The 13585-nt window shown below is 31.8% G+C and overlaps 1 protein-coding gene across 2 annotated transcripts in view; it reads right to left on the bottom strand.

The window, feature by feature from the left end:
* The window catches only part of LOC140448114 (ATP-binding cassette subfamily C member 4-like), a 66279-nt gene that overhangs the window by 34385 nt on the left and 18309 nt on the right, over nucleotides 1-13585 (bottom strand). For both annotated transcript variants that reach the window (XM_072541187.1, XM_072541188.1), the window contains exons 2-5: nucleotides 11631-11811; nucleotides 7001-7111; nucleotides 6717-6854; nucleotides 4795-4993 (exon numbers count right to left, since the gene is read on the bottom strand). In XM_072541187.1, the coding sequence (XP_072397288.1) occupies nucleotides 4795-4993; nucleotides 6717-6854; nucleotides 7001-7111; nucleotides 11631-11704 (522 nt within the window). In that variant the 5' untranslated portion in view covers nucleotides 11705-11811. The remainder of the gene's footprint in view (nucleotides 1-4794; nucleotides 4994-6716; nucleotides 6855-7000; nucleotides 7112-11630; nucleotides 11812-13585) is intronic.

The following is a 13585-nucleotide window of genomic DNA, read 5'->3' as shown; positions in this document are numbered from 1 at the left end:
AAGTTAAAAAAATCGACAATAACGAATTTTACTGACTGATTATCTATATACAGCAGATAAACTTTTCAGCTGGACATAGAATATTCTTCTTCAGGTTCCTTCTCCTATCGGAGGTTGGAAATCATCATCGCTATTTTAATTTTATTGGCCGCGCTTCTGAATAATTCTAATGAGCTGCAACCGAACCACTTTCTCAAATTTCTTAGCCAGGATATTTTGCGTAGTCCTGGGTTTCTCTTCCCTTGTATCTTCCCTTGCATAAATAATCTAAGTAATACGTACTTCTCGCTCCTCATTATATGACCCAGATATTGAATCTTTCTAATTTCAACAGTTTTTATGACTTCAAATTCTTTCTTCATTCTTTGTAACACCTTTATATTAGTTACTTTTTCAGTCCACGATATTCTGTGGATTCTCCTGTAGCACCACATCTCAAAGGAGTTTAATTTTTTGATTTCAGACTGTTTTATTGTCCACGCTTCCATGCCGTATAGTAAAGTAGAAAAAACGTAACAACGTAGCATTCTTGTGCGGATCTCTAGATTAAGGTTACGGTTGCAAAGTAAGTTCTTCAATTTTATGAACGTGTTTCTTGCCATTTCTATTCTAGATCTGATTTCTTTTGTTTGATCTCCATCTTCGGTTAGCCACGTTACTAAATATTTATATGTTGTTACTCTTTCGATCGTTGTATTATTGATGATCATGTTATCTACATTTTGTGGTTTTTTTGAGAATATCATTGATTTCGTTTTCTTGAGATTCATTTGCAGTCCGTACCTTTCACATGCATTGTATACATGTTGTATTATGTACTGTAGATCTTCCATGTCACTTGCAAATATGACCGTATCGTCCTCATATCTAATATTATTAATGCTATTTCCGTTGACCAAAATACCTTCCACAATATCCAATAAAGCTTCTTAAAATATCACTTCACTGTAGACGTTGAATAAGAGTGGTGAAAGTATGCACCCTTGTCGAACTCCTCTAAGTATAATTACTTCCTCTGTCAGTTCTCCTTCGACCCTTATTCTTGCTTTCTGATTTTGATACAGATTCGATATAATTTGTAGATCTCTACTATCTATGTTTTTGTTCTTAAGAATACTTAAAAGCTTTTCATAGAATATACATTGAGGTAAATGTGGCAACTGCGCTTTTTCAAGTCCACTGCTGTCGTCAAGGCCGCAGACGTTTTAATTTTTAGTATCAATAATTAAGACTCTATTAGGGGTACATCGAAGGAGTTAAAAATTCTGCTACGTCAATCTACGTAACAATTTAAAGTTTAATTTAAAGTTATTGCAATGCAGTGAAAAACCTTTGAAAAATTTTATTTTTCTTTGAGCATTAATCTAAAAGGAGTTAAACACTAATAAATAATTAATTTAAAGAAATTGAAAAACAAACAATACATTTTACTAAAATGCCATGTTAACTAAATAAAAGGTTAAAATATAACACCTTCTTCTGCAGGACAATAATGTAGTCTATTATAAAATGCTTGACTTGGATAAAAGATTGCTAAGAGTGTAAGTGATTGCCGCTTAGATTATCATCAAGATATGGACAGTACTTTGTTTGAAAAGTGGTTTGAGCAGCAATTATAGCAATAAATTAAAAAGAAATGGCGTTATTATTTTGAATAATGCTCCGTATCATTGATGAGTTGATGACTAAAGAGTAAAATTCCAAACACTTATTCAAACAAAGCTGAAATTCAAGAATTTTTATCAAAACATGAAATATATTTTATAGATTCTTATACAAAAAAAAACAACTTTTAGAACTATTAAAATTAGTTAAATGTGAAAAAAACTATGTTATCGACAGACTAACTGAGAATTATGGCCATAAAGTATTAGGATTACCTCCTAACTATAGTCGGTTCGCTATATTTACGCGGGTTTCGGATTAACAAAATTATGCTAATGACTCATTGATAACCAATTGCAGTAAACGACTTCCCAGAAAATTAGGTAAAAACTGCATTAATGGTCATATTTTAAAATACATTAAAATAACATTAGGGTAGGTATAAATTTGTTACAATATTGCAGTTGAATTGATTCTTTGCCAGTGTTGACATTGTATGTTTGGTGGAAATATTAAATAAAATGCCTAGACGTGTGTTAGATGTAGATAGTCTAATTTGTAGTGTACATAAGTATTTTACGGATGAAAAAGAAAATGGCGGTCCTTTAAAATCGGTAATGCCTGTTCAACAACGCGTATGTGATGCTCTAGGAATTAGTGAAACCAAACTAAGAGGAGTATTACAAAATCGCAATAATGAACGGCCGAAAGAAGATCACCGAAAAACTCGCCTATCATTGAAAACGAAAGATATTCAAGATGGAAAAAAATTTGAAATTCGTGATACCATTTATCGAATGCGAGCCAACAAGGAACATGTGACCTTAAATACAATTCTCTCGGAATTAAAAGATAGAAAATTTGACGAAATTGGCAGAACAAGTCTATGGCAAGTGATACATAATTTGGGTTTCAAATTTCAAAAGGAGGATAATAGAAAAGCCCTTTGTGAAAGAAGTTCTGTTGTACATAAAAGAATTAACTTTCTAAGAAAATATTCTAAATTAAAAGAAGAAAGGGCAAATTTTATATATTTAGACGAAACATGGATATTTTCTAGGGGTGCAACCAAGAGAATATGGCAAGATGATAACGTAAAGTCTATTAAACATACTGATGGAGAAGGGAAGCGACACATAATTTTACATGCAGGAGGGAAATCGGGTGTTATAGAAGGTGCTGATTTAATATTTTCATCTAAATCAAAATCAAGTGACCATCACGATAATATGAACACAGAAATGTTTGTAAAATGGTTACATGAAAAACTTCTCCCACGTTTAAGTGAGCCCAGCGTAATTATTTTAGACAATGCACCTTACCATTCTGAAGTATTAAACAAAAGTCTAACGAATTCTTGGACTGTTAATAAAATTAAAGAATGGTTAACAAAGGAACATATACCATTTACACAACATATTTTAAAATCAGAATTATTACGCTTGGCAAATATCCACGCAAAACCAAAAACCTTTGTTGTGGATCAGATTATTGAAAGTTACGGTCATCAAGTTTTACGTCTGCCACCGTATCATTGCCAGTTTAATCCCATCGAATATATATGGGAAATAGCAAAACAATATTATGACAACCATATTGGGCCTAACGGTTATAGCGATGACGCAGTTCGGGAAACTTGGCCTTGGCGAAAGGCACTTTCAATTGTAACTCCAGAAGTGTGGTGCAACTGTATATTCAAGTGCGAGAAACTAATAGAAGATTGGTGGACTCGTGAAAATAAAATAAACGAAATAAGTCCAATCATAATAACAATTAATGGTGATGACAGTGATGATGATGACGATTATGATATTTTTGATGATAATGACTGATTTTCATTTTTGTTGGCAAGTTAAATTTTTTATTTTTCATTAGAAATTGTCTCCATGGAACAAATATAGATAGACCATATTTTCTGTGTGAAGTGTAATATAAAATTATTATTAGGTTTATATTAGTCACATTAGACTCCATTAATGAAGTAATTCTCCTCATTATACTGTCAATTATATAAAAGATTTTCCATTATTATTTAATTAAAAAAAGTTATGGATTATTTTTCATTTCATTTGACCAGTTGATATTTCCCCAAAGAGCAGGTAATTAAAACTGGGTACTTACAATAAAATTTTTAATCCGAAACCCGCGTAAATATAGCGAACCGACTATATTGTGTACTGAATCCAGTAGAATTGTTGTGGTCTCAATTAAAAAGTAATGTGAGGAAAAATAATAATTCTCCTAAATCATTTTCGACTGTTATAGATTTAATTAAGACCGAAAGTAATAATATTACAGCAGATAATTGGAAAAAATGTATAGAGCATGTCAAAAAAAAAATACTTACAGTTCCAAAACATTATAAATAGAGTAGTTATAGATTTAAACGATAGCGATGATAGTGATACCGATTTAAATGTAGGCGATAGTTAAGTTTAAAATTATTATTTTTTTATTTTTTACTATGTTAAATATATATTTTAATATAAAAGTATTACTTATATGTATTTTTCTTTTACTTTGTGGGATTGCCGTAATTTGGATAAAATGTATCAGTATATAAGTCCGACCCTGTATACAACTATACCTAGAAGATTAAATCCGGAATATCTTGCAGCGAACAGTACCTCAATGTATATTACCTATGTTCAGCTAAAAGATTTATGTACTATTTTTACTTATTACGTTACTACTTCCTTATTTGGTTGTCTTCCCCAAATGTTCTCTGCCGTCTTTATTCCTCTGAAGATTTTTCTGAGCAACTTTCTTTCCCAGATCTCTAGTTTCTTTGCTGCTGGTTCATAATCCACGTTTTGCTGGTATACATCACCGTGGATCTAGTTACTGTCTTATAGACTCACAGTTTAGCTGTTCTTGTCATCACGCCTGTTTAAAATCGATAAATACCATATTGTAGTCCTAAGTTTTGATCGTAGCTACTATTTTAAATTAATTTTAACATATTAATTTGATCAGTAATTGTTCTTCCTAGTCTAAACCCTCCCTGGTATTGTCCAGTAACTTTGTTTTCATATTTGATTAATTTTTTCCTAATAATATTGGCAAGCATTGTATAGAATATTGCTATGCCTTTACTGACTGATTGGGTTTTGATAAATTTGTATATGTTCCAGTCTCAAATCTTTAATTATAAGTTTACCGTTTTACCGTTTTAAAATAAAAACTTACCTTTCTGTAGGTCAACGAAGAAACCGCAGTACGAATTCTCATACCAATCCTTTGGGTTGCTAGCAGTGTGCTATGGTATATAATCACATTGCCCGATGACAACAAAACCACGCCGCATCCCCATATCCAACCAAGATAGGATTTATTGTTTGTATCAAAGAAATGAATGTACTTGGCCAAAACCACTGGCTGGAGCGACCTGTATATTATTACATACAATTTTTTTCATTTAATTTGTCAATAATCAATTGTAAATAAATTTAGAAATCGTATTTTTTTATTTTTGCAAGTAAAGTGTAGCGTATAGTGTAGTAAAGGGATCTGGGGGATCAGGAGACCGAACTCCCGGAGGAAGCCCTGAAGAAGACATCAGAAAGGATATCGAAAGCTCTGTGTAGTGCAAGTCGACGGGGTTTAAACCGGGAGCATGGTGATGAGTTGGCTATTAATTTTTGTAATAATATTAATCTTACCTTTAGGTTTAATGTATATATATATATATTAATACTATTACAAGAATTAATATTAAAATTAAACTTAACAGTCTTCCTGGTTGAACCGTGTTAATTATCATTCGCCAAGATTTCGACATCCTCTTCGACGTCTTCTTCAGGGCTTCCGAGGTCTTAATCTACTGAGCCTCCAGATACTATTACACTGATCACTAACCGATGCATTACTAAGTAATTGTCTTTTATTGCTTAGAACAAGTTGATTTAATAATGTTTCCTAAAGTTAAATATAAACTACTATAATGTCTATTATTAAGTAATATCAGTGTTAACTTTGGAACTTTGTCATCCATATTGGATATAATTTTTCCTTTGTTACTTACACTTAAGTTTTTTTAACATTTCTGTTCTTTGAACTCTTTTTTAACTTTTACAAAACTAACTTAGTTCTGTTTTTTGATAATTAAAACTAAACGTTTTGTTCTTTTTAATCTGTATGGTTCATAAATTAAGCTATTTTCTTCACCTCCTCCATATTATTGCTGCATATCTTTTCTAAGATGAACTAATGATGTGTATAAATTTAATACACGAAACATCTACAATGAAATTATAAAAAAACTCCTAAAAGTAAAAAGTTTTTTTGCTTCAAGCGAGAAGCGGAACTACCTGACTTGACAATGGAAAGTGCGACCTTGCCGAAACGTCGTCAAAACAATGTTTTTATTTTTTCAAAATTTAATTATTCAACGCAGAGTCAAACCCGGAAAACCGTAGAAAGCATAAAAGCATACAAGCAGAGCACCGGCAGGAGACTTTCAGACTGAAACTGTCAACTGAAAATTTTCTTCGATAAAGTAATTTATTTATTTAAAAGAATACTGTGTAAAATGGCAGCATAAGTCTTTTAAAAGAAAAAAGAAGGCGAGGACTCTTTTTATAAACTGTGGATTGTCATTGGTTTATTTTCTTTTGCTTTGCTATATTGTGCAAAATTAGGTACTTAGTTTTATGCAGGATGCGAAAATTACGCGTCAACAATTAAATTATGCGCAAATAGCATAATTATACTCCGATTGGAACACTGCTGTAGCGCCAATGTGTGGTCGGCAACACCAGTATTGGCGTCAATCCCTTTGATGTGTACGCAAAAACCGACAGCCTACGAAAAACTCCCAACGTTGGAGCAAGTCATAAAAATGTTGGCGCCAACATTGGTTCCAATATAGTTTTGTCGGTAGACACATTAGAAGAACGCTGTTGGGGCCAACGTTGGCCCCATGTGTGGAGCCGGCGTTGGGAACATGATTTGCCTGTCCCTGTGTTTTAATTGGTAAACAACACAGCGTTATGACGTCATTTAGACCTCCCATGGTCTCATGAGAGTTGGGGACTGACCCAATATATTAAAATACCAATAATATTGTTTTATAACAATGGTGATAAAGAAACTAAAGAGGGCGTACTTACCTAATAATTATAAATTGTACAAATATTGCAACACCAGAAAGGGTAAAAGATTTCCAATACGTCCTAAATATTGCATTTTTCAAACTAGGTTTATTTTTCTTCTTGTCAATATAACTTAAAATTTCTCGTTCCCAGTTTCTGTAAAAAATAAAAAATATTTATGTAAATATAGAACAATTTTACTTCATCGTTTATCAGCTTCCTGAACCTAGAGTTCATCTCTTTTGTCGTGTGAAATTGGGCAAGTTGATCCCCCCCACAATGTGATTGATGTTAATACTTACTCTTGTAGTTCATCCCCTAATGGTCCTGATTGATCTGCCTGTGTGGTATTATAAACATCTTTCATCTCAATATCATTATGATAGCCATACTTCAAAAAAGGCAGGATCCACCTAAAAAAAAAAAAATAAAAATTTAATTGTTTTTAAACTGAAGTTTTAAACTAATTGGCATAAGTGAAGTAAGGCAAAAATTCAACGAAAAATTTCAATAATCACTAGAAGAAATAATTAAATATCGGAATAAAAATGGATGGCAGACCTTTTAATGATATTAATAGTATAACAAAATCTATTATAGAAGCACAAGGTACTTTAAATATAAAGGTGTTTCCAGAAGTTATAAACTGCAGATATCCTGATATGATTTTTAAAGATAATCATAATCATTATCATTTAGCCTCCAATCTCCACTGCTGTACAAAAATCTCTCGCATGCTTTTCCACTTATTCAGATTTTTACGCCATCTAAATTCAATTTGTAGTTACTCTTTTAATGTCATCTCTTGCTACACGATCTGCCTAGTTCCATGTTAGTGTTGTTATTTCCTCAATAACATCTACTATGCCTAATCTTTTGCATATAATAGTATTCTGTATCTATCGCGAAGAGAAATCCATAACGTTATTCTTTCCATTGCTTTTTCTACAACTTGTAGTTTACTCACTGTTATTCTTGTGATTGTTAGGATTTTTCCACAAGAGGTCACTATTGGCAGAATGCTTTAATTAATTATTTTTCTTTTCAGACACATTAGAATCTTTGACCTAAAAATATCCTTCACCTTTCCAAATGCGGCTCAAGCAAGGTCTATTCTTCTCTTCAGCTGGATTGTTTGGTTGTCTCGACTTATTCTGATTTCATGCCTCAAATATTTATAGAAGTCAATTGGCTCAACATCCTTGTTTTCAATTGAAGTATTTTTGCTGTGGACTAAATTGGTCATGAACTATGTTTCAGAAAAAATTATTTTAAGGCCCACTCTATTTGTGGCAGTACGGAGATCTTAAAGCATTATCCGCGCCTGTTCAAAGCTGTCCGCAATATTGCCATGTTGCAGACACTTTGTCTCCTAGCCAAACGCCTCTTTCAATATGAAAGGTCCCAGTGTCCTCATTAAGTATTACATAAGCTGTAGCATGCTTATTTGCGTATTTGATGAGGGATATGTATCGGTCGTCTATTCTACATAACGTCAGAACATGGAGCATTTTACTTTAGTTAACCATGTCAAATACTTTTTCAAAGTCGATAAAAACAAGTATCAGGTATCTATTATATTCAAAATGGTTTTTTCAATGAAGGACTTGATGGTTTGCAAATTATCATTTGTTCCGTATTCAGCTCTAAATTCTGCTTTGATGTCAACCTATTAGCCGTCAATAAAAAACGAAAAGATGGAATTGTACAAAACACAAATTTTCAAACATAAAGACTTGACGTGACCTTTAAATCTAGCGTTTTTTAAGCTAATATTTCAAATGCCATTTTTGTTGCCTTATTAAAGATTTTTAAGAGTGGGCTCTAGCAATGGAAATTCCATAGTGACGGGTCAATGAAAGTGATAAATATTATCATGAGAATTGTAAAAAATGGCAAAAATTGAGCAACATTTATTTAATTCACAGCTTTATAGAAGCTGATGTCATTTGCGGCAAAATGCAAATATTGCGTATGAAAGCTGCACTGTTCACTTTTAAAACGCATTTTGATTCTTGTCGATAGGTCACTCTGATCAACATATATCGAATTTAAACATATCGAAAAGTGCTAATAAACATTTTTATTCAAACTAACTCAAACTTCAAGCTCCTAAAGGAAGACTGTATCTAAACAAAAAGAATATAACCTTCATATATCTATCGAAAATGGAGAGTATTTAAAACAAATTTAGTCATTTTACATCAATCTTACCTAATTTTTTTCATATTTTGAGGTTTTAGTTGGATCTGATTCTAGAGCATCATTTCTAACATTAGAAAAACAATTTATGCCATAATAGCTTAAGTCAAGTATATTATACATATTACAAATTAGTAATGTTTTCCAAAAGTGCTTTAGTCATGTCTTGTTCTTTTCCAAATAGGCTTAAGTCAGTTGTTGAGTGTTTGCGCATGCGCGATTCCAGCTGTCAGGATCTATTTGCTGTGAGTTTTTGGTTATGTTGACTGTTTGAGGTGAAACAAGTGAGTAATCGAAACCGTGTGTTATAAGTATAAAATGAGTTTATATTTTGTAACAAGTGATTTTTCAGTATCTGTAAACGACATTAATAGTGCCAAGAAGAGGAAAGGAGAGAAAAATGAAGACCTGTGGGACAAAAATCTCAAGAAATTCGCAAGAAATAGTAAAGAAGCTCATCCAGATCCTCGCTTTCTTTGTGCTCATAAAAGTGATATTTGTAAGGCTCCTATTGACTCCTAATGATGTAAGTAGCTCTGATGATAAAATCTACTCACATAAGACTGCTGCTGATCAGAACAACTTCGTATTCAAATACCTTCTCAATCAAGAGTCTAAGCAACATAGGCCTGGAAATAAAACAAATCCACAATCTCGAACAGTTACAAAATACTTCAGATAAGACAGACAAATGGTGTTTTATTAAGTGTGTGTGTGTATTTTTTGTGTGCATTTCTGTCCATCATACAATTTTCATCAAAAATAGTGAATCGATTAGCTAAAGCTTTAAAAGAGTCAGGAGAATGTCCTCGTGAAAAGCGAGGTGGAGCTAGGATAAAACTCAAAGATTCAAGTACAACTCAATCAATGATTGATTTCATAAAATCCTTAAAGTGCTTAACATAATGACTTTATTATGGTTGGGGTAAGAGCGTCCGCGGTTACCTTAGCCCTGAGTTACCTATTTAAAAATTGTGGCGTATTTGGAAACAGACTCAAAAAGAACAGAAGTCACTTGCATCTTACTCAAAGTTCTTCAAGATCTTCCAGATGAAATTCAATCTAAGTCTTGGCAATCCAAAGACAGACGTTTGTTCATTTTTGTGATCTAACAAACAATGAAGTAAATTTATGCAAAGACCTTTAAGAAAAAGCCTCCCTTATTACTAAGTACAGATTGCACAAGTTACGAGCTAAGAAATTTTATGAACTGCTTAAAACAACAGAAGCTAATGTAGTTAAGGTATCTTTTGACAAAGAACAAAACCAGCCTCTTCCAAAACTAAGAATTGGTAAGGTATTTTATTCTCGACAAATTTCGGTTTATAATCTTACTTTTGTATTAATGGAAGATACACAAGACTCTACTAATACATTTGTGTACACATGGACTGAAAACCAGAATGGGCGAGGCTCCAATAAAGTACTTTCAGCTCTGTATAACTTTTTGGGGATTTTAGAAGACAAGTTTAAAAATGTTCCAGCGAAATCATTGACACTGTTTCTGATGCTTGCAGTAGACACATTAAAAATCAAAATGTTTTGGGTTTCCTACTTAGTTGTGTGAAGACTTTCAAAGCGTTTATTAGTGATATTCAGCATTGCTTTCCAATCAGGAGACATAGCTATATACCTCCTAATAGAGTATTTAGAGGTTTCGAAAAAATATTTAGAAAAAAAGAAACAATAGTTGAACCAGAAAAGTACTACAGAGTCTTTGCATCTTCAGCTACAGTTAAAGTTTCAGGAAAAGACTGGGAACTTTTTGATTTCATGGATACTGCAAAACAAGTTTTATTGAAGAAGCTCCCTTTTTTGATGTGTGAACAACGAATTTTTTCATTTTCAAATAAAAGTAATAAAAACATTGAAGCTAAAAATACCTACTGCGGTGATTCTACTACTTTTATGGTTATAAAAAAACGATGCAATTTGCTGGGAGTGTACAGTACAGTGAAGTCTATGCCATTAGTGAATCATGTAAATGAAAAGAAGAAAAAAGATGTGGAAAACCTTCTCAAATTTATTTCATTATCTGAAAGTTCAAAACTTTTATAATACTGCACTTACCAATGTGCAAAATGATTCCAACGATAATAATACTATAGTGTATGATGAACTAGAGCCTTTTATTTGAAAGATTTTTCCACTTACTTTTAAAATTTTGACAAAAATGTGAATGATTGATTTTAATGAATAAAAATTAATTTTTCATTATGTACTTAGATAATTATTAAACCTTTGCTGACATCTTAAAGACAAGCTCTGAATATCACTAAACTTACAAATGAATAATAATATGATGTCTCTCACATGAATTTTCCGAAAGTGCTTAAGTCACTGATTTAAGGTCATTTTGAAAAAAAAACAAAATCATGGCTTTTAAGAAGTTAAATTTTGTGTTCAAATTTTACTTTTAATTGTCTTGAAACAAGAATTTGAACCTACAAATTATATGACTGATTCTATTCCTAAGTAACATTTAATTATATGCTTAAACATAGAAAAAATTCGTTCCTGAAAAATTTACTTTTTTGGCCTAAGACCTTTTGGAATCCACCTTGTCAATTATAAACCCTCATTCTTCTTTTAATTTTAACACCTTTAACACAACTGTAACACAACGTATTTCTTTCGCTTAGATTAATCAAAAATGACGTAGAATTTATATTTAAAAAAATTTTAAAAACTAAACTTAAATTTTAAATATTTAGTCGGGTATTTACTTACCAATAAAAAAGTACTGAAAACGGACCAGCTCTCTCTTCCGGTGACACTTTTACATGCTTTTTAGTCGAATCCATTGTGTATTTTACTTCAAAAATTCCAATTTCCGAACAATTTATTTTGTCTGAATAATAATTCCGTTAGCAATTCCATAAGAATATCCTAAACATCCTAAAGATGAACCCTAGCAACGAAACGAAATATAATTATTGACACAAATTTCACTATACTCGACTTATCACATATTAAGGAAAATTAAGTCTGTAACGTTGATGACTTTCACTGAAAACTACACCAAAGTAAGAATTCCACCTCAAACCGCTTTTATACTGACTATATAATATTATTGAATATATCGTTCATGTTAAATACAAACAAGGTGGATCTCAAGATTGTCATATCTATCATCTAGTTCATTAGTTTAAAACGGTAGTCTTATCACTTATTAACGGCTGCTACAATATTTTTTAATTAGAATGTTAAAATGTCATTAGATTCGAAGTTATCCGATAGTCGATACAGTTACAGAGTGTATACAAGGTGCATTTAGATTATTAATTATAACAAAAATGAATTTGGAGTACAATCCGTAGTTGTCTTTAAAGGTATTGATGCGAAATAACCTAAGAATGTAACCGTCATTATAAATGTCCTAATTTCGAGTGATGAAGTGCCAGTGAAAGTGTGAAAAAAATTTAATAAACCAACCTAATATGTATTGAGATTAGGAAAACCAAAAGGAGAATCAAATCGAAATAATTCTGATAAAACACCATCAGTTGCAGTCTTTGTGGTAGATTAAAGGGCAAACTGTAGATGTATTGTCGAAATAAAAGATTATTTGCAACATTCTCTAATAGTTCACGTAAATCGACATCGATGAGAAGTGTCCTGACTTCATATAAAGCCGGAGCCAGATATTATGCTCACGGAAGTGTTCACTTCTTTGAAAACTGCTCACCCGTTTGGTCACTTATTGTTGTGCCCACTAGATATGTGTTCAAAGTTTTAGTCACTCCTTTGCAGGACCATTTTCTCAATGCAGTTTACTTATATTATTTATGAGCATTTAATTATTTATTACATCAGCAAACAACAATGTTTGCCCTGGAAGAAATTTAAATTTTTACACCAATACCTATAGCCTTCTATAGCACACAAAAGAAGTTTTCTATTTTTCCGAACAACTGTCAAAAATCATTCAAAAATGCTATCTAGACTAGATATAATAGTCCAATCGAGACAGCAACAGAATTGAAGTCGTACGTCTTCCAGCTCCACAACTTCTTCGCCGAGAACTTTTAAAATCTTTGACATATTTGATTGAAGCTTAATTGAAGATAAACAAATTGAACAATTGAAGATAAACTAATAGGTTAGGTAACTACATTAATAAAAATATTGTTAGCTAAGGTTTAAGTCTAATTCAATCTAAACTTTTTGAGAATATTTTAATTTATTATTTTTATATTTTGTCAGAATAAGTAAGTTTTGAAGTAAGTTGCCTTAAAAATTTATTTCACTCTGTACAATAGTAACAGATTTTTCGAGATAGCAACATCAAGTTAAACATCAAGTCATCTATGGGAGAGCTTTACTTGCCATTTACACTGATTTTTGCTTAACAGACTTGAGGGTGACTTGAGAAACACGGTTTTTATTTTTTTTTCCTATATTTTGGTTTTTTCAAAAAAAATTTATACATGTTCTATTTTATGCCAAAAGTGGCATAACACCATATTTTTTGTTTCGTGATATATTTATCAGTGTGGCAGGTATTACTGAATTAATATCCAAATTGTAGTCAAGTCACCCAACTCTACGGTAACTAAAAACAGTCAATAAATATTTTTCAAAATCCAAACCTAGTATCAATAAAAACAGTAAATCAGATGTAGTTTGCAAAGTTAATTGAAAAGACTGTAATTAAACATATATTGGTCAGACGCATCAATATT

The sequence above is a fragment of the Diabrotica undecimpunctata genome, chromosome 8 (assembly GCF_040954645.1).
Source record: "Diabrotica undecimpunctata isolate CICGRU chromosome 8, icDiaUnde3, whole genome shotgun sequence".
Lineage (NCBI taxonomy): Eukaryota > Metazoa > Arthropoda > Insecta > Coleoptera > Chrysomelidae > Diabrotica > Diabrotica undecimpunctata.
The sequence above is the reverse complement of the archived record's forward strand: the minus strand, read 5'-3'. Positions and strand labels throughout refer to the sequence as shown.